General features: G+C 44.4%; 1 protein-coding gene across 1 annotated transcript; it reads left to right on the top strand.

The window, feature by feature from the left end:
• Positions 1–1210: 1210 nt before the first annotated feature.
• LOC126277383 (putative lysozyme-like protein) lies at positions 1211–8174 on the top strand. Its single transcript, XM_049977354.1, has 2 exons — positions 1211–1312; positions 7244–8174. The coding sequence occupies exons 1-2, from the start codon at positions 1268–1270 to the stop codon at positions 8039–8041; spliced, it is 843 nt and encodes a 280-aa protein (XP_049833311.1). The 5' UTR covers positions 1211–1267; the 3' UTR covers positions 8042–8174.
• The last annotated feature ends 14620 nt before the right edge of the window (positions 8175–22794 follow it).

Here is a 22794-nt window from a genome sequence, read left to right on the forward strand (position 1 = left end):
TGAACTGCATGTACCTGGAATAAATCACTGTGCGAGTAATTAGCTTATCATTTGTTTTAGACTGCTTTGCCAAATGAGAATTGTGTTGTTATCTTTCCAAAAACGCAGCTATTTTCCCACACAATTGTGCAAGGCGTGGCAGTGCAGTAGTATTACAACTCGCATTCAAGCTGTAAAAATAAATTTATTCAAATATTAGCAAATGAATATGAAGTTTATTTTAAATTGAAGTGGTCGTGGTACCTCTTAGAGAATATAAAATTGAAACAAATTAACATGAAGCTATAACTTCTTTGTGGCATTGTCGTACAAAATGGGGAGTGTTTCAGACAAACGGTATTTAAGCTACAAATTCATTTTTTTTCTTTTCTTATGACAAACTTTGAATTAAAAATGGAGCGTTACAGATAGTAATGAAGACTCCGAACACACGACCGATGATAGAACCGATACTTTGCCTTGGTCGAAAATATAGATACTGTTGCACAAAATAGAATTTTCACGCTACAATAATTAAACGGTTAGCGCTTACAGCAATTAAGAACTATATTCATGCTACCTTTTTCGAAATGTTTTCTCTCTCTGTGATATCTTCTCAAAGTCGTTCTCTATTTTCAGTCACACCAAGGAGCATCTCAGATTGAATTCATTCTCTATTCAGCACGTCCGCCATCAAATCTACTCACTAATCTGACACACAACACACAATCTCTGCCTTTGAGTTCCTTTCTGTTTACTACTAATATATCCTCTGGTAGCCTTAGAGTAACATATGTTCAGGCATCCGAAGACTCTCAAAGTGGCACAGATTTGAAAGAAAACCGCCATCTCTCATGATATACAAACATTTCAACTTTTGTTATCTTTATAAACAAAGCCATAATATGCGCCCAATGTGAAAGGTGAATATGTACTTTAATTTTCTTGGCTTAATATGCAGTGCCTTGCAACTACATGCTTTATCTTACATGTGATGTTCATCTGGGTTGATACAGCTGCTGTAGAGTGACACAAGTGCGGAAAGTATGCAGCAGACAATTGTCACTGAGTCCGCATTTCCGCCACTCCGAAATACACTTGGCCGGATGAGGTGACGCCAGTTACGTCACTGGACGCGGCCTGACGCACTCGCTGTGTACTGATTGTGCCTATTTTTACAGATTTTTTGCACCTGTGTCAACGCGCGGGGCACTCCGTGGCTTATAAGACTGCCGACCACCTCTTGGTAGCCACCTCCAGTCCCCACAGAACGCCTGAAGCCTCCGCCATGAACACCGCAGCGGTCCTCCTGTTATTCTGCGCCTTGTCGTCGGTGAGTCTACGATGAATTTTAAGTCTGCTTTTACGTTTTACATACATCTGTTGGCACAGCTTCTTTTACGTAACATATTTTCCATTACCCTTTTACGTTATCATCCATTGCTGAAAGAGCTCTCTCTCTCTCTCTCTCTCTCTCTCTCTCTCTCTCTCTCTCTCCCTCTCCCTGCAGATAATCCGTTATAATTTACATGTAGGCCACAGCTGACGTCCTGCCTTCGATTACTACCACAGGCCCAATTAAAGTAAAAGTGAATGTCCTCCATATCATAATACTTCACCAACCAGACTGCGCCCGTGGCGCTGTGCACATTTCGATCAGACATTTGCCTGGATGAGGGCGTATCCGGACACGACCCTTGATCAAGTTTAACACAAACTTAATTCATCCAGTCAGACGACACGATTCCAATATTCTACGGGCCAGTTTCAATGGTCCTGTGCCTAATGCTAGCTTTTCGTCAAATGGGTGTATGTAAGGATCGTGTGCTGCGTAGCCCCATATTCTTCAACGTATACGATGTGCCCCGGAACACTTGTGCCTGCAGCTACTTTGTCTTCTGAGCTGCCACAGATTACCACCTGCCCTACTTTACTGAGCAGGAATTCTCCGACATTCTTAGACGTTCAACACCATATCGTGTGTTCACAGTTCTTCGAACAGTTTCCGTAGATTCTCACGACAGGGAGTTGTGGCGGTTCGTATCCAGCCAGCCAGAAGACGACGAAAAAAATACTAATACATGTCAGCGTTTAATATTTTGAATTAGTTTATTCATCAACTTGCATATTTCACAAGGCATGGTCCCATATTCCGGTATGTATAAATTACAGTTCCCCCTAAACATGTAAATTTTTGTCAAAGTTAAAAATTTATTAACATGCGTTATAGTTCTGTTCCGTCATTTGAGACATTGTTAAGTACAGCTAACATAACAGCGCGCGTGACGAAAATTTCTGTACTGACAAGTAGTCATTTTGGTGGCGCGTTACAAGCAGTAATGAAGATTCCGAACATACGACGGACAGGACCGATAGTTTGCCTTAGATCCAAAACGCAGATATTATTGAACAAAATGGAGTCTTTACACTACAATAATTACATAGCTAGCACTTGCAGAAATTAAGAAGTATATTCATGCTACGTTTTTCTAAATGTGTTCCGTCTCTATCATATCATCTCAAAGTCGTATGCTATTCTCAGTCACACCAGAGAACATCTCATTCTCTATCCAGCGCGTCCGCCATCAAAGGTACTCCTTTTATCTGCCACACAACACACAATCTCTGCGGCAGACTTCCTCTTACGGTTTAGTGGAAACATTAGCACATTGATGAACTTGTGCGTCGATAAATAATGTCAACATCTGTCGACTGTATTAGCATGAACTACATGTATTATAAACGGTTGACAAATTAACTAAATGAGCTACGTCAAGATACATGTAGGCACTTGTAACAATGCATTGATTTTGACAAAAATTTACAGCCACTGTGGAACCATAGCTTTAAATATCAATATACACAGGATATACCAGCTAAAAGTGACACTGGTGAAAGTGTACCGATAACAGAAGCAGAAAGCTTTCAGTAAATATGAGTTCACGAATGAGACGTATGAGAGATAATTTCTTATTGGTGGGTACGAAGCGCGACTGACTTAAGTATGAAATACTGAGTTGGTATAGATCTATTTGATATGTAAACGTTTCGATTAAAATCTTAACTTATTGTCGAATTTTAGTCATGACCCATCGTAGAGGAGAATGGCATGGTGGTCCCAGGCAGATTTTTTTGCTGGTGTAACACGACATCTACAGCCGATGTTGTTCAAGATGGATATACCATAGCTTGGGCCTCCGAGATCACCTGACTTCAGTCCTCTGGATTACTGTGTCTGGCTTTATCCCAAATGGTCAATTGTGTGTGAATTCCTAAGGGACTAAACTGCTAGACGTACACACTACTTGAACTAACTTACGCTAAGAACAACACACACGCCCATGCCCGAGAGAGGACTCGAACCTTCGGCGGGAGGGGCCTCGCAATCCTTGACATATCGCCTCAAAAACTGTTCAAATGTGTGTAAAATCTTATATGGCTTAACTGCTAATGTCATCAGTCCCTAAATGTACACACTACTTAACCTAAATTATCCTACGGACAAACACACACACCCATGCCCGAGGGAGGACTCGAATCATGCCGGGACCAGCCGCACAATCCATGACTGTAGCGCCCCTGACCGCTCGGCTAATTCCGCACGGCATGTGGCCTCAAACCGCGCGGTGCTTCATCTCAGATGCGAAGTGAACAGCGCTTCCGCCGATACGATTGGAGAACTGGAGCAGCCAATTGTACAACCTAGTCAAGATTTAGGAGACAAATCCGGGGTTATATGAAAGAATCCGTACCTCCCTCCGCAGACGACTGTAGTACTGGACCCGAACGTGTCGACAACACGTGGATCACCTCTGTTAACACGTACGAGTGTATACAGTGTATGTTACGTGCTACGGTGGTGTAGCATTTCTTGGTAAGGTAGGCCGTGACTTAAATTTACGCCCAATTAGGTGGAGACCTAAGTGAAATGTTAAATTTTCAAATACATTTTTCCTAACTAGGATAATATTTTGTACTGAAGTCAGTGACGGGTCGTAACCACACTCTAAAAACATCTTGCAAACAAGTCGTTTGCAGGCCTATTTTTTACCGGAACGAATTTCCTGCTACTATTCTAAACTTTCACCTGTGTCAATTTCAGCTATTAATTATGATATATTGTGTAGTCAACTCGGCATTATGACATGTTAGTCTCTCCTTATGGCCCTTTTATGACACATTACACTGTATATAACTTACTACCAGCGGTAACTGTGCTCATCATGTCTGAATGATTCTTCTCCTATACCCATATCTTTTTCTCCACTTCGTATGCTATTATATTATTTTTAGTGTTTTTACTGCTCTTCAGTATGTAAAGGTAGCGGTTATCTTACTTTCATTTAACTGTTAAATATGCATGCTAAGTATTTTACTATTAAAAAGTTAAAATAGTGATAGCGAGCAAAAAACCTTATTGTAGTACTTATAGTATCAAGTTGACGCCGGCCGGCGTGGCGGTGCCGTTATAGTCGCGACAGTCTGGAAACGCGCGACCGCTACGGTCGCAGGTTCGAATTTTGCCTCGGGCGTGGATGCGTGTGATGTCCTTAGGTTACTTAGGTTTAAATAGTTCTAAGTTCTAGGGGACTACTGACCTCAGAAGATAAGTCCCATAGTGCTCAGAGCCATTTGAACCATTTGAACCAAGTTGACGAAACAACACATTATTCTGTGACAAACTGTATAATATAGTGGGTGAACCAGGACACCAACCAAAAGCTTTCGGAGGTTGTTCAGGGGCAGTTTCCGAATATTTTAGTATGAGGGACATACGGTCCCCGATGACTCGTTATAGAGTAATTATATTTCGTTTGATTTCTCACCCCTTGTATTATTAATGCATTGAAAATAACTGCGCACCAGTGCAAATGTCGAGGTTATGCACTATGGTAATAAACTTGTTCTGTTCACACATGTTACATACTGTTGACAACAATACGGCTTACCTTACCCTCGGTCGTGAACCTTGTATTCAGTACTACTCGGTCCCGCCTCGGGTTTGTTTTTGTACATGTTGTAGTTGTGCGTGGACAGTGATACACGTTAATTTGGATAGGTTTACTGCTGAAGAATTGGCCAAATGCATCGCGCCCTTGGGTCCACTGAATGCAGTGCAAAAGCGACACAAAGCTACGCTGTGCGTTGCTGTTCCCACGGCGACGGAAACGACAAAACAATAGTTTTTGGTGTCTACATGGGGCCCGCGAATAGCCGGATCCTTTCATATTACTAGGTGTTGGTGATTGTGTTACATGCTTCTTCAAGAAACAAAGACAGGAATAAATCATAACTACATTAATATCATATAACCAGCCACCGGAGGTCACAGGCCCCTACCGAAACATTCAGAAATATCTCTCGACAACCACAGAAATTTTGCCCGTTGTGTTCTCGTTCACCATAATGAACATGTGACGTTACCGACACAAAGTAGCTGACAGTGTTAGAGAAAACAGAATAATCATAAGAAAAACAGTGAATACAGCACACAAAGCGCTGGGACGGGTGTAGGTAAGAGGGCAACACTAACGAATTGTGGTCGCGAAAGACGGAAATTTGCTCTAATTTTTCTTTGCAAGCACGTAAATTAAGAAGATTTAGAATATCTGAAAGGTACGAGGGTCGGAACTTCAATAACAGCAACTATTTATTTACAACTTAGAGAAAACTGATACATGTTTCAAAATTTTACTGTCCAGCAAAGTAGTTACCAGCGTTGTGCAAGGCCCGTTGCTCGTGATGTGAAAGCTGGAAGATACCCTAGTGGAGTAGTCTATTGCCCGACGAATCTCTGCAACACTTCTGAAACGTATTCTTCTCCAGTTCCTCTGGTTGCAGGCTGCCTTCCAAACACGAACAGCTTAGAGGAAGAAACGTCGACATTTTCTGCAGGACCCATCCATGGTTGATGAACCCTCTGCCAGGCACTTAACTGTGAACTTTAGAATAATCATTTAGATGTAGATCATTTTGCAGGACAATGCTTGGGTATATTTGATGCTAGTTGTGATTGATTTTTTTTTTCATATATGGGGTTGGGAAGAGCTGTTCCACCCACCACATTCCCCAGACTTCAGCCCTAGTAACTCGAATCCTAAACTGAAGAGAGCATTTCATGTCATCCGCTTTATAACTGTTACAGAGATTAGTCGGGCAATAAACTGCTCCACTCGACGTTCAACACCCTGGCGCTGCTAACGGTATGATAGGATTCCACAGTGCTGGCAGTGGGTTATACACAATGCTTCTGACTATTTTGAAGGACACTAAAACTTTGAAACATGAAACATGTATTTGGTTTAAATTGTAAATAACTAGTACTCACTATTACCGTTCCGACCCTTCTAATTGTAATATACTGGGTGATCAAAAAGTCTGTATAAATTTGAAAACTGAATAAATCACGGAATAATGTAGATAGAGAGGTAAAAATTGACACACTTGCTTGGAATGACATGGGGTTTTATTAGAACCAAACAAATACAGGAAAGTTCAAAATATGTCCAACAGATGGCGCTACATCTGATCAGAATAGCAATAACTAGCATAATAAAGCAAGAGAAAGCAAAGATGACATTCCAGAATGAGATTTTCACTCTGCAGCGGAGTGTGCGCTGATATGAAACTTCCTGGCAGATTAAAACTGTGTGCCCGACCGAGACTCGAACTCGGTCCCGAGTTCGAGTCTCGGTCGGGCACACAGTTTTAATCTGCCAGGAAGTTTCAAAGATGACATTGTTTACAGGAAATACTCAATATGCCCACCGTCATTTCTCAACAATAGCTGTAGAAGAGGAATAATGTTGTGAACAGCACTGTAAAGCATGTCGAGAGAGTTGGGGAGGCATTGGCGTCGAATGTTGTCTTTCAGCATCCCTAGAGATGTCGATCGATCACGATACACTTGCGACTTGAGGTAACCTCAAAGCCAATAATGGCACGGACTGAGGTCTGGGGACCTGGGAGGCCAAACATGACGGGAGTGGCGGCTGAGCACACGATCATCACCAAACGACGCGCGCAAGAGATCTTTCACGCGCTATCTCTCGGACATTCCGTGAAGTTTTCTTTTTTTTCGGTTCTAATAAAACCCCATGTCATTTCCAGAATGTGTGTTAATTTTAAACTCTCTATCTACATGAAACCGTGGTTTACTAAGTTTTCAAATTTATACTGACTTTTTGATTACCCTGTATTTTTATTTCTTCCGGTTTGATTGTGCTCTCGTTTCGTTCCGACATTTGAACACTTCTCTCTGCAGGTTGTGGACTCGCGGTCTGTCAGCAACAAGCCTAAGCGGACCCTCTTCTTCCCCTTCACCGATGTGGTGAACACGGTGGTGGGCGGCGCCCTGACCGCCGGGGACGTCCTCGGACACGACATCATCGGCGCCGCGGAGGACGTCGCAGAGGTCGGGATCGACGTCTTCGAGCAGCTCGCCGAGCAGCTGCTGCAGGCCAACTCGCTCGAGTCGACGATGATGAAGTGCATGGCAGACCTGGGCAAGGTGGGGGCGCAGGCCGCGGAGCAGGTGGCCGACCAGGTGGTGGACGCCATGGTGGACGCGATCGCCGCAGCGCTGATGCAGGGCTCCAGCAGCTCTGCCGCTCTGGGCCAAGGCGCGGGCAGCGTGCTGGCCGGCCTCTCTGGGGAGGTAGCCCAGTGCCTGGCCGACGCCCTGCTGGGCATCCTGGGAAATCTGGACGGCGTGCTGGGCGACGCACTGGGCTCAGTGACCGGCAGTGTGGGCGGCATCCTCTCCGGCGTCACCGGCAACTCCAACGTCACTGGCACCGTTCAGGACGCCCTGAATAACCTGGCGAACGGTTCGTCGGTGGCAGATGTCGCGTCTGGAATAACCGGCAACGGGACCGGGGTCGTGTCCGATGTTACAGGTGGTCTGACGTCGGGTCTCACCGGGAGCTCGGGCTCCTCCAACATCGTTAGTGACGTAGTGTCTGGCGCCACTGGATCCGGTGGGGGTCTCCTATCTGGCAGCACTGGGAGTTCGAAGCCAAGTGGCTCTGGACTCGGTGGACTGCTAGGAAAACGCAAATGAACTTTGACACGATGCAGCCTGCAGATATACTTATCCACATCTGTTCACCCAATGGATTCCAACTAAAATTCAAATCTGTGAGTCTGTACCACGTTAACGCACTTTGAACGGAATAAATCTAGGTTGAAATCTTTTCTATTATTTCATATATGTATTGTACATGCAGTTCCAGACTATAATGGAATGGAGCACATATATAAGAAGACAGCAAGCTTAATTTCAGATACTGCGGATGCGCTCAAAAATGATGTAAGTGCTGATGCCAGAGTGGAAAGTGGTCCAGCCAGACTGGCTGTAGGACTGACATAATAGTCCTTCGTCAGTGGACAGGTGGAATGCGATTTTGCAGGTGGGGGGGAGGGGGGGGGCACTGGGCATCCCTTTCAACTCCCGAGGGTGAGAGTCAGAGGTCCAGCTAGCCTTGCGTGGCATAAGCTGAGTCAGCTAACAACAACCCTGTACATAAATTGTGTATGTCCGCTGTAATAAATACTACTCATTCCTTTCCACGGTTATGGTACGACAACCTTAGTGTCATACTTTTTCAGTAAGGACTACAGGTTGAAAATGACAGCAGAAGCTTTACTTACGCATGTGGCGTTTTTGAGTCATCTGACATCTGCAACCTAGACATTTTTGGCTAGCAAAAAAAATTTACTAGTTCTTGAATTCAAGACATATCGTGCAGGTAAATAGGGTGGTTTTCCCACCAAGTCAACCGGAAAAACTAATTTGTTTTTCAGCCACTTTTCAATCACTTTTAAATGAAATTAAACGTTAAAGTAGGTTGCAGTGAGGCATCGGCTCCTGAATGGCTGGCACAAACATCTGTTGCGCGAGTCATTCTTTGGACAATACCATTCGAAAATGGACACTTCACCTGAACCCTTGAGAGCGGCGGACGCACAAGACTTCATTCATAGTCGTAAGTAACTCTGCAAGTTTGAGTATGGTGGTGCACAATATTGGTGAGATGTTGCGTATTAATTACCTTGTTTCATTGGCGTTCGTTTTCCCTCTTCAGCAACAGTTGTCGGCCTATCCGTTTGAGTGCAAACAGTGTAACATGCGAGGGTTGCAACTTAAATAGTGGCAACTATTTATTCAGAACCGATACAAAAGAGTTACAAGTTTGCACTTGTTACTGTCCTTCAAAGTAGTCACCAGCTTTGTGTAGAACCCGTTGTCAGCGATGTGGAAGGCGTAGTATACCGTTAGCAGAGCCTGTTCTGCTGATGGTGCGAATGGAGATGTCTAAAGTTATGATGATTCTCGTTTACGACTGTGGTGGTGTTATGCTAAGGCATTACGTTCCTCCAAGGCATACCATCAATGCATGGTATTACCATTGACTTTTGGAGAATCACCTACGGCCAGCTTTGCGAAAGACGTGGCGACACTTTCTACGCAACCCACCCATCATTTTGCATGACAATGCGCGGGTGCATACAGCGCAAGCTGTGGCTGCTCTGTTCAGTCGATGGCACTGGGAAGTACTGTACCATCCATCATACTCCCCGGACTTGAATCCTTCTGACTTTGGCTTTATTTCGAAGATGAAGGAACCACTTCGTGGGATTCGCTTCAGAACTGTTACAGAGATTCGACAGGCAGTACACCGCTCCATTGGCACCATCAATAGAACAGGATCTGCTAACGGTATACTACGCCTTCCACATCGCTGGCAACGGATTGTACACAACGCTGGTGACTACTTTGAAGGACAGTAACAGGTGCAAACATATAACTCTTTTGTATCGGTTGTGCGTAAATAGTTGCCACTATTTAACTTCCAACCATCATATAAGTAGTGTTTCAGAAAGTTTAATGAAAATATATTGTCGATGTGGTGAGATAGTTACAGTGGAAACAGACTTATACTGACTTAGTTTGGTTTATTCAAGGTTGGGAGTATTTGAATATATTGTATGCGAAATGTTCGTTGCATCCGTTGTGCAACATGGGACTGAGGTAAAGGTACATGTGGAGCCTGTAAGTCAGTTGTGTTTAAGCATTTCTGACCCCTTAATGTCATAAGCTACTTATGCTGTCTCAAGACGTGCCGTAGGAATAGGTACCAATCCTCTTCTTCGAAAATTCTAAGGCCTATTTTTTTCTATTGAAATGCATTTCAGATCAAACACTGTGGACGAAATGAATGACGAACTCAGCTGCTAGAATATGGATTAATGTTTTCTGTGTGAAGTGGAAAGAAGGTAGAAAATTAGTGTTGTTGGTGGGAGTTCTGAGTTTTGTAAAAAAGTTTTGGCGCTTTATTACTCGCGTGTTAAGGATAGTTTGAACAACATCTACAGGAAGAAACATTTTTAAGATAGTGGTTATATTTAAATATTCCAGTCTATTGTATTGAAAGCAGACATTTTCTTACAATTTGTTAGTGCCCTAAATAATACACGCGTTAACGCTACGGATGACGTTACACCTAACAAAGTCATTCGGAACTGGAAGAGGAATTACACGAAGAAATTTCGTACCAACAACTCTAGGGGAAACATTCGTCTAGCTGAAGTGGGAACACGCGGAATGAGTAATCGCTAATAGAAAATATATGAAGCACCTACGTTTGAAGGTCAAATCTGACTGATTAGCGTCGTGTTTCTCACCAAACTTCTACAAAACCGGTGTTTCCATCCTACAACAGGTATCTTGTTCAGGAATCTTCTGGTATTACCCAGTGGCTGAAATTCCTTTTTCAGATTACACTTAGCATTTTCCTGTAATGCCAACGCACTTAACTGAGTGGAAGAACTAAACAGAGCGAATAAAAAGTCCTCGCGTTTCCAGATGCGTACAGTGATTGAAATTGTGCAAGTTTTCTGTCAGGAGCTCTTTAGCCAATGCTAAGTGACATGAATGCCAATGGGCAGCTGGTACTCCCTCACTCACCTTATCTGCCAGTTGTGATGTCACTGGTGCACGCGGCAATGCCATATTTGGACATACGTCGACTCGGAATTCGATGTGTCCGGTTGATCACAAGATCACAAGATCCGAGGCTACACTGAGCTGCTGTTTCTACTGAGGGTGTTATCGGTCACTTTTATTTCAATAGCTTCACTGATCACACCATCCCAGATGTCAGTAGTGAGAGCCACGACACAAGTTTCATCGAATTTGATCAGATAACTGTTTTCTAATGGAAGCTCAGCTCAAGCAGATTTGGCGGGGTTGTGTAGTCTTCTTCCGGCGTTGATGTACAATGCATACTGTTTGTCCGAATTCAGAATAGACGCACTCGCAAGGTATCTTGCAGAGCCTAGGAGTTCTGAGTCCTGCTGCGTCAGTAATTGTTGGAGTATCCTCGGAGGCATGAAGATCTATTTGAGCTTCTGTTTTTTCAGCAAGCGCCTTATATTTCCCGGCACGGAACCAAAAATTTCAAGAAAGCAAATTTCTTTTCCTGCTCCTCGTCTGCGGTCTTATTAAGATTATTACTTGAAATCACTTTATTTATTTGATCGACGTTTAGTGTTTCTTCCTGAAGACAATGGGTAGGTGGCTCAGCTCGTGGGGCAGGTCACCAGCAGTTCAAACCCGCGTCCGGCTACCCTGATTTAGGTTTTCCGTGGTTTCCCTAAATCGCTTAAGGTAAATGGTGCCTTTTAAAGGGCCTGCAGATTTCCTTCTTCATCTTTCTCTAATCCGAGATTTTGCTCCGTTCCTAATGACATTGTTGTCGACGGGAAGTTAAACTTTTATCTTCTTCTCCTTCTTCTTCTTCTTCTCCTCCTCCTCCTCCTCATCCTCTTCCTCCCCCAGCAATGCTGAGATATTCCAACAACTTGTCAAGTTTCTCACTTCTTTGGGGCCAAATGACGAACGTGTCGTCAACATATCGAAAGAAACAACAAGGCCATGTCTAATGTAATATCTTCATAATTTTCCATGAAGAGGTTTGCAACAGCTGCAACTAAAGGTTTCACTTCGCAACGCCGTCCGTTCTATCGTAGTTCTGACCACTATACAGAAAATAAGAAGACGTATAGTGAGTCTAATAAGGTGGACCAAGTCAAGTGGACCACGTCAAGTACAAAGAACTACGAAACTAGGTCTAAAGAGCCTTTGATAGGCATATTCTGTTGAATAAATCGGGTGGACTTTCAATACGATGTTTACAGTGTCATACATGTGTAGCGAGGAGATTGGCCAAGCAGTTAGTCAGATTGTACACTACTGGCCATTAAAATTGCTACACCACGAAGATGACAATCTACAGACGCGAAATTTAACTGACAGGAAGAAGATGCTGTAATATGCAAATGATTAGCTTTTCAGAGCATTTACACAAGGTTGGCGCCGGTGGCGACACATACAACGTGCTGACATGAGGAAAGTTTCCAACCGATTTCTCATACACAAACAGCAGTTGACCAGCGTTGCCTGGTGAAACGTTGTGATGCCTCGTGTAAGGAGGAGAAATGCGTACCATCACGTTTCCGACTTTGATAAAGGTCGGATTGTAGCCTATCGCGATTGAGGTTTATCGTATCGCGACATTGCTGCTCGCGTTGTTCGAGATCCAATGGCTGTTAGCAGAATATGAAATCGGTGGGATCAGGAGGGTAATACGGAACGCCGCGCTGGATCCCAACGGCCTCGTATCACTAGCAGTCGAGATGACAGGCATCTTATCAGCATGGCTGTAACGGATCGTGCAGCCACGTCTCGATCCCTGAGTCAGCAGATGGGGACGTTTGCAAGACAATAACCATCTGAACGAACAGTTAGATGACGTTTGCAGCAGCATGGACTATCAGCTCGGAGACCATGGCTGCGGTTCCCCTTGACGCTGCATCACTGACAGGAGCGCCTGCAATGGTGTACTCAACGACGAACGTGGGTGCACGAATGCCAAAACGTCATTTTTTTTATGAATTCAGGTTCTGTTTACAACATCAAGATAGTCGCATCCGTGTTTGGCGACATCGCGGTGAACGCACATTGGATGCGTGTATTTACCATCGCCATACTGGCGTATCGCCCGGCGTGATGGCATGGGGTGCCATTGGTTACACGTCTCGGTCACCTCTTGTTCGCATTGACGGCACTTTGAACAGTGGACGGTAAATTTCAGATGTGTTACGATCCGTGGCTCTACCCTTCAATAGATCCCTGCAAAACCCTACATTTCAGCAGGATAACGCACGACAGCATGTTGCAGTTCTTGTACTGGGCGTTCTGGATACAGAAAACGTTCGACTGCTGCCCTGGCCAGCACATTCTCCAGATCTCTCAACAATTGAAAACCCTCTGGTCTATGGTGGCCGAGCAACTGCCTCGTCACAATACGCCAGTTACTACTCGTGATGAACTGTAGTATCGTGTTGATGCTGCATGGGAAGCTGTACCTGTACAAGCTATCCAGGCTCTGTTTGACTCAATTGCCTGGCGTATCAAGGTCGTTATTATGGCCAGACGTGGTTGTTCTGAGTACTGATTTCTCAGGATCTATGCACTCAAATTGAGTGGAAATGTAATCACATGTCAATTCTAGTATAATATAGTTGTCCAATGAATACCCGTTTATCATCTGCATTTCTTCTTGGTGTAGCAATTTTAATGGCCAGTAGTGTACGTTTATGAACCAATTGTGAATACGTTGGAGTGGCGTCCCATTCTTGTGGATCTTCGGAAAAGCATAAGCAGTTCGTGGTCTAGGTTTCTCAGGGAGAAGATCCTTAACCACACTCTCCTCCACCCAAGAGCGTTTGAGAAGCTCAGATGTTTTTCTTATTATTCTCGATATAGGGTCATGTAGGAGGTTCGTCCTGTAGCTCACAGCTCTTCGTCTCGTATTCCGTGTGTTCCATAAATGCGGCTGCGTTCCCTTTGTCAGAAGAAAAAACTAAAGTGGTTCCATCAGTGCGTAAGGCGTGCGGACCATTACACCATCCCTGGTCGTAGTGGGTGCTTTTAGGTTTGCTTTCATGAGCACATGGCCCATTTCACGCTGTATTTCGTCCCCTTTCTCACTTGACAGCTTGCGGATTGCCTATTCAACACCACTCATTATTTCATTGACAGAAATGTCCCGCGGTGAAGTTGGAAAGCCAAGTCCTTAAGAGCGGAGTAGTATTCGTGTCTATATCTCTCGCCGTCAGGTTGATGACGGTTCGGTTGGAAGTCTGTGACCCGCACAGTGCTGTTGCTGCGAAACGTGGCTAAACGTCCCTTTCTGGTTCACAGTAGTTGGGTTCTACGATGACTTTGGACAAACAGTACGCTCTGCAGTGCAAAGCTGGAAGGAGCATGGGAGGTTTTATCGTTTACGTTGCCCGAGAAATATGCCTTAGCTGAGTATGCCTTCTAAACCGGTCACGGGATCATAAGCGACGAAGCCAGTGTCGTGGCTCGTACTAACGCCTTCTAGGATTGTGTAATTGAAGAAGTGATTTAAATTAAAATCAGTGATAACATCATTCAGAGTCGATGGCTAGCAGCTCAGCATGACATGGGCTCCACTGATGGCGATGTTAATACAGGCACATCGAAAGCCGCGTCAGCGATGTCCATACATGGCGATGGTGCGAGGACTAGTGACGTCACAGCCTGGATATAGCATATATACAAGCAGTCCACTGGCAGTCATGCCACTTGACAATGGCTAAGTAGCGCTTGCCCAAAGCTCGTGTAACTTTAATCTCTTGACGCGGATGGAAAAACAAGAACTTTTTATTCGGTCACCGACGCGAGGCTGTGCATTCTTGTTAAAAGGTAGTGACTTTGAAAGTAGGCATGAAAATTTGTTATGAGAAGAATAACGTAATTTGTAACCTATATATGGAAAATAAAATAATACAATTTAACAGTGAAGTCGCGTAGCCAGTGGATGTGTTTTTGTATTTAGAGTAGTTGAAACTATGACTGGACTGGCAGAAAAAAATAAGTAAATAAAATACACATTGGGTAAAAATTTGGTTCTCACAACGAAGCTTCAGAGGAGTTTGGAAGCTTACAATTAGTGCGCGAGAATAGGCTTAACGTAAGACAGTGATATGTATTTTTAAAGAAGAAGATATTCAGGAACTCAGGGCTGTCGAGTGAGTAATTTAGGAATCAGTGCTGGAATTCAGTATGAGAGACTGTAAAACAAGAATATCAGGCAATAGGATGGAGAGGAAAGAAATAGAAATGAAATTGAGTTGACGGATGTGTACTCAGATGAACGAATGTTTGTTGGACCAAGGACGTTATTTCCTGGAGACACAAAAAAGTCGAGGCGATGTCCTGGTGGAAGATGGGAACGCGCCATTACAAAACACAGGTGGATGCGTTTCGCTGAAGACATTGGAAAGGAAATGCAAGGACCAACAGAAGTAAGTAAAGCATTCACAAGTGGACGAGGAAATGAAGCGAAACTTCACTGGTTGAGAGGGTACATGATGTTGTTTCACTGATACAAAACTAAATAAAATTTACAATAGACTTGGCGATCTCAACCGCTTTGACATTATGATCTTCCACCTCCTCTGGCTGGGGTGCAAGCATTGACTCGGCGGAGAAGGGAGTCATGCAGCCGCTGTATTCTCTCCTGAGGCAAGCTGGACCACAACCGTGGTAATAGTCATTCTGGATACTAGCAAAGGGCCGGAGAAAACTTCCGAGCTTGATACACAGTTCTTCTATCGAGGTCAGATTTTGGGCCACGAGAGTATACCAACACCACGCAGAAATTCATAGCGCCACGTGCCACGTATGGACAACCATTGTCTTGTTGAAAAATGTACCATAATAATGTCGCATGAGAGGTAACACATAAGGATGTTCCTGGCGTACCGTTGTGCCGTCAGAGCTCCCTTAATCGCTGCCAGCCGTGACCTGAAGTCGTAGCCTATGTCTCCCAACACCATGACCAGGAGTGGTTCCTCTTCGCCTCTCTTAAACATTGGAATAATGGGACCTAATCCCCCATATTCGTCTATGATTGTCAACTGGGGTGTACACCACCGCGATTCATTGCTGTTCACAATGCGACTCCATTTATCAACAGCCCATGCTTCCCGAACACAGTACGAATGCAGAAGCAGACGTTTGTAATATTTTAGTGAGGTAACCTGCTATTGCTGTCAGAAAGTTGAATAATTGCATTTCACTCATCAGCTGTACGAGCTGTTCTTTACCCTTAATACATTTCTTTCAAGTCGACCATCATCACAGGAAGACGATCAAGAAACATGACATATAAAGTGTACACAAACGATCAAGCAAACAAGATAACAAATGAGTAGGTACTTCCAAGAGCAATTAACCTTTCCTTTAGATAATTTGAAAGACCTCAAAGGCATAAGATATTCACATAATCATACGTCATACACCATGACACTAAACAGCGTAGAGCTGGCACCACAATAGCTCGGTATAAAGTATGAAAGTAATGGCTAGAGGGCTAATTTTAATTAAACGGAGGAAGTCAGTTAAAATATGTGTATGTAAGAACTCCAAAGAATATAATGCAAAACATATTCGATACACACTGAAGCGCCCAAGACATTGGTATAGGCATCCGTGTTCAAATACAGAGATATGTAAACAGGCAGAATGTGACGCTGCTGTCAGCAACGCCTATATAAGACAACAAGTGTCTGGATCATTTATTACTACTACAATGGCAGGTTATCAAGATTTAAGTGAGGTTGTACGTGATGTTATAGTCGGCGCACGAGCGACGGGATACAGCATCTCCGAGGTAGCGATGAAGTGGAAATTTTCCCGTACGACCATTTCATGAATGTATGGTGAATATCAGAAATCCGGTGAAACGTCGAATCTCCGACATCGCTGTGGCCGGAAAAAGATCCCGGAAGAACGGGACCAACGATGACTGAAGAGAATCGTTCAGCGTGACAGAAGTGCAACCCTTCAGCAAATTGCTGCAGATTCCAATGCTGTGGCATCAGCTAGTGTCAGCGTGCGAACCAATCAACGAAACATCATCGATATGGGCTTTCGGACACGAAGGCCCTCTCTTGTACCCTTGACGACTGTATGACACAAAGCTTTACGCCTCAAGTGGGCCCGTCAACACCGACATTGGCCTGTTGATGACTGGGAACATGTTGCCTTATCGGACGAGTCTAGTTTCAAATTGTATCGAGCGGATGGACAAGTACAGGTACAGTGAAAACCTCATGAATCCATGAGCCTTGCATGGTTCAAATGACTCTGAGCACTGTGGGACTTAACATCTGAGGTCATCAGTCCCCTAGAACTTCGAACTACTTACCTAAGGATATCACACACATCCATGCCCGATGCGGATTCGAACGTGCGACCGTAGCGGTCACGCGGTTCGAAACTGAAGCACCTAGAACCGCACGGCCACACCGGCCGGCGGGTCTTGCTTGTCAGCAGGGGACTGTTCAAGCTGGTGGAAGCTTTGTAGTGGTATGGGATGTGTGCAGTTGGAGTGACTGGGACCTCTCATACGTCTAGATACGACTCTGACAGGTGACACTTACGTAAACATCCTGTCTGATCACATGTATCCATTCATGTGAATTGTGCACTCTGACGGATTTGGGCAATTCCAGCAGGACAGTGCGACACTCCAAACGTCTAGAATTGCTACAGAGTGGGTACAGGAACACTCGTTTGAGTTTAAACACTTCCTCTGGCCACCAAACGTCCCAGATATGAACATTAATGAGCATATCTGGGACGCCTTGCAACGTACTGTTCTAAAGAGACCTCCACTCCCTCGTACTCTTACGGATCTATGGACAGTCCTGCAGGATTCAGTGTGTCAGTTCGCTCCAGCGCTGCTTCAGACATTAGCCGAGTCCATGCCACATCGTGCTGTGGCACTTCTGCGTGATCGCGAGGGCCCTACACAATATTAGGTCACTGTACCAGTTTCTTTGGCTCTTGGTGTAGAATACATACAAACATATACACGATCAGTAATCAAAAAGGTGGAAACATTATAGGTATGTCTGAGAAGAACATCGTGTTACAATGTATCAATGTTGTTAACAGTGTGAAGATACAGATTATTCATGGAAACACGAAGAAATTATCACTCTAAGTAGGTTACATATATAATGGGATACCAAAAGGTTAATATAGCGTGTTACACAGCATAAAGGTGCAGGTCTCACCAACGTGTTTTGTAAATCACAAATGTGCGATCCATAGTAAGCAATCATTATCTTCATGAATTCTCTGTAGCGATAATTTCTCCATTAAATTTCGAGTGTGCTGCTGCGTAAATTAAACTTCTTCTTCCTCTAATATTTGGGCTGTATATAATCTTCTTCAGATTGAGCCGAGAAACTGAGGCTCGAGCACTCGTTCGGTGTTTTAAACTTGAGGACCCCGCCACTGCGCTTGCGGCTACGGATACACAGGCGCCAGAGACGTTCATCGGCGGCAGAGAAGTACAATGTGCACGAATTATATTTGTGGCTGATTATTCGATCCACTCTGCAATGTTGGTGTATCACTCTGAGCTGTTTATTACAGAAAATGTCGGATTCCATGACTTAACCACTCTGAAACCGCTATCTCTATTAATTAAATTCGTCGCCCAGCGAATTTCTGTTGGCTCTTACAACATCGAATCCCAATTAGATAGGTGTGGTATCTGTTAAAATTTCGACGCTTTCGTACAACATAGTGACCCATATCAATACAGTGTTCTGTTACGTCCGATTTATTTGGCTTTAGGAGGATGGTGTCTCTCCGGTGTTCTGTACATCTTCCATGGATTTTACGAATCGACTGCCCAAGTATGTTAGGCCACATTCGTAGCGGATCTTGTAAGACAGACAATCAAATCTTCTTTAACGGAACCTAAGGATGCTGCTGTCTTTGGTGAAGGACGAAAATTCTCCATTACTTTGTGCCTGCTGAGGATTCGTTCCAGTTTTGACGATAGACTACCCGCATACAGCAGAAAAGTCAAGGATGTAAATATTTCTGTGTCTTCTTCTGCATTGCTTATGGACATTCGTGTCGCCGTAAGTATCTACAGTGGAGAACATCCGCTGGCTGCAAGTTGGTTCTTTACGTGTAGGGCCTCATCCTGCAGACTGCTCTCGTCAACAATAATGTGTGCGCTACGGACCAAAGTCCTGAGAACTCTAGTCGTCTGCGAAGACTGGTGGCAGCTCTTTGCAAGTAGATATAAAACTGTATGAGTCAGTATTGTTTGTCCCAAAGTGCCATCATCTCCGCGCCGAACCAAAACATCCAAAAATGGAAGGCATATGTCAGTTTCAAGTTTCATTGTAAACTGTATTTACGCATGAATTGAGTTCATGTGGTTTGAAAATCTTGTATTTTATCTTCACAATGGGGCCACACTACAACTGTGTAGCAAACATGCCTACAAACTAGTATGGGATTTAAGACAGCAGATTCCAGCGTCTTTAGCACCAAGTCCTCCATAAACAAACTGGCCCACAACGACGAGAAAGGACTAACCACGGCGACACCGACACTTGTTCTCGGATATTAGGAGCAGCTGTGCGGGTGGTCCCGGCGGAGGTTCGAGTCGTCCCTCGGGCATGGGTTTGTGTGTTTGTCCTTAGGGTAATTTAGGTTAAGTAGTGTGTAAGCTTAGGGACTGATGACCTCAGCAGTTAAGTTCCATAAGATTTGACACACATTTGAGCACTTGAAGCGGTTACAACGTGCTTGTTGCACAATACGGCGATCTTCCATTGCCGTGGTCAGACGTGGCCGACTGGAGCCTCGATAAAGTTTTCCATGTAGTCTAACATTAGGCCACTGCAGCATCCGACTGGCCCACAAATCTGGATATGCACGATTCGACCACCTACCACAATGACGCCCATTTGATGCTCTGCCAGGTGCTGATAGCGCCGTATCACACGTGTATGGAGCATCTTCGCATCCTTCACAGTTATCACTTAATATCTGACCCTTAATACGCTATTTGTATACGAGTTGGTAACGCTAATGCACTCTGGTGGCAGTTCTGTCTGTCACAGAGTATCTTAACGCTAATCATTTATATACCTGCCAACGTTCTGTACGTGTGCGAAAGTGCACTGAAATACGAGCACGTGTTCTGGGTGCTTCACGTTTTTTTCAGGCATTGTACGTACAAGAGGTATTTATCCGCAATTGGATGTATAATGGCTACTGTCGATACTACTATATTTATGATTACTTCTGTGAACGAAATACGGTGTAATAGCGCTGCCATCTAGCGGAAAGTCCAGTGGCGCAGAGAAATTCTCTCATACAAACGGCGGCCCTTCTCCTGAGGCAGCCTGTGCCTCTTCTCCGGCCACGACGTCTGCCGAGAGACATTCCGACGGCGGGACGGTCGCGGCGAAATGCGATGGGCCTTTCCGACCCGATGGAGCCGTTGTTGACAGAAGGGTAGACAGCGGCTCAATTGTCGCTCGCCCGGGACCTGCCGCCGCCACTGACGTGACCGATTGCCGGAGCCCGGCCGGGGGGTTCGTGATTGGACAAGAGCTCGTAATTGTGCCAGGGGAAGAGAGGGGGCATAGCTGCAGACGTCGTTGGAATCTGGACTATTGTCTCGTAATGTGAAGCTCCAAGGGGAGGCATAATACCAGCGTCCTAAAGTAAGCACATTTGTAATGGAACGAAAAGACTGGATTTTATAAGGATTATGTAACAATCGATAAATGTGGCGTACTATAAACTGCTGCCGTTTACCACATTCGTCTTAAGATACGCCTTACTTACATGGGTTTAAAGAAGAAGGAAGAGGCCAATAGTAGACTGTTAATAACACGACCACGCAAGGTAACATCTGGAGATAGGAGCAACAAAGTGCGTTATTGTGGTTTGTAGACAATTCACTCTATTGACCATAAGAAACTGTGAAGGAAACTGTTGGATCAGTGAAAGAAACTGTTGGTTCAGTACAATGTACACAAGAAAACATTATTGCCTACCTCTTAGTATATTGTGACATGCTTCCCTGCACACTAACAGATGTAAGCAGGAATTGAAGGCATCCAGTTCGAGACTACCTATTTTGAAGCATAATGTGATTGCATGTCTCTTGGCAAACGCATTTTGATCTCTTCAGAAAGCAGTAATTTCCCTTTTCACTGTAAATGCCATTGTAAGTGATAAACAAAACACGTGCGGATAACATAATAGTAAATAAAATGAACAATGTACGAGTAGAAAAGAATAGATTGCTACTTACCGTAAAGAAGACACGTCAAGTTGCAGACAGGCACAATTAAAGGCCACTTACATATAGCTTTCGGCCACGGCCTTGACCAGTAAACCACACACATAAACAAACACACACACACACACACACACACACACACACACACACACACACACACACACATAAATCAGCACACTTCTAGCACACACGACCGCCAACTCAACGTGCGATAACATATTGACCCCACACCCTCCACCTAACAGTATCCACGCCCTCTGTCCCATTGTATCCTCCCTGTTGTCATCTCCCACTATGTTTATTTGCAGCCCTCTGCCAATGCATCCACCAGTCTTTCCCTACTCGTCTCTGTTTTGATTCTTATTTCCGCATCTCCCTGCCCCACAACCTCCTGACACTATTCCTGTTGCCGGCCAGAGTGGCCGAGCGATTCTAGGCGCTACAGTCCGGAACCGCGAGACCGCTACGGTAGCAGGTTCGAATCCTGCCTCGGGCATGGATCTGTGTGATGTCTTTAGGTTATCTAGGTTTAAGTAGTTCTAAGTTCTAGGGGACTGATGACCTTAGAAGTTAAGTTACAAAATGCTCAGAGCCATTTGAACTGTGCCTGTTGGCAGTCTGGTTGCAAAGTCTAACAGACAGAAGAAGGTTCTGCTGATGGGTTGTTCGCATGGCAGAAGTGTGGACCAGCAGTTGCAGGGAGTATTGGGGAGTGAGTACCAGGTCATCAGTATTGTGAAGCCTAGTGCAGGGTTTGTCAGGTGACTGACACCATAGGAAAGTTATGTAGGAATCAGGTAGTGACCTGGTAAATACAGCTACTCAAACTGGTGGCACTAATGTGCATTTTCGTGCAACTGTTTCAGTGTCATGGTCGGCCTCATCTTAATGCTGATGTTGGGTGCGTTAACAAGGGGTGAGAGGGGGCGCTGATGACAGGTGGCATGGGTCACATTTAGATGGTGTCAGTTGGGTCCATCAGTAGATCGGGTTTCACTAGGTGTGGCCTGCACCTCAATAGGTACGAGAAGGGGAGGCTCGCACAGCTTATAGCTGACAGTGTAATGGGTGGTGGTGGGATCACTCATGGAAAAATTCCTGTAGAAGTTGGTGTTCGAGCTGCACCTTTTTTAGATTGAAGTCAGCTGATAGATATAACTGCTTAAAGGCAGTCCCTCTAACTGAGGAATCACCTTCAGAGGACGTCATGTTTCCAAGCAGGGAAAAAATTAGCAAACTTCATCAGAATACAAGAGGTTTTAGAGATAAAATGAGTGAACTGCTTATAGATGTTGACTCTGAAGTTATTGATATATCAGGGCACCACTTACACAATTTGACAATTTAGAGGCTTCCTTTACCAGGAGACATGTTAGCTGGCTGTTTTTGAAGGAGTTTTGTGGGGTGGGGGAGTGGCCATATCCGTAACAAACAGTATTTAATTTGAGTCCACAGACGTATCACGACACTGCATTGAACAGATGTTTGAATGATGTGCAGGGGAAGTTGTATTTAATGAAATTAAACTTCTAATTGTTGTTTTTATAGGTCCTCTCTGACTTCAGAGCATTTCTGCTCAAGCTAG

Source organism: Schistocerca gregaria, chromosome 1, assembly GCF_023897955.1.
Source record: "Schistocerca gregaria isolate iqSchGreg1 chromosome 1, iqSchGreg1.2, whole genome shotgun sequence".
In the NCBI taxonomy this organism is placed as follows: Eukaryota; Metazoa; Arthropoda; class Insecta; order Orthoptera; family Acrididae; genus Schistocerca; species Schistocerca gregaria.

Bases quoted from the DNA above. Each gene is read 5' to 3' on its own strand.
- LOC126277383 (XM_049977354.1), top strand. From the start codon at position 1,268: ATGAACACCGCAGCGGTCCTCCTGTTATTCTGCGCCTTGTCGTCG. The intron at 1,313-7,243 runs GTGAGTCTACGA...TTCTCTCTGCAG, and splicing joins TATTCTGCGCCTTGTCGTCG to GTTGTGGACTCGCGGTCTGT.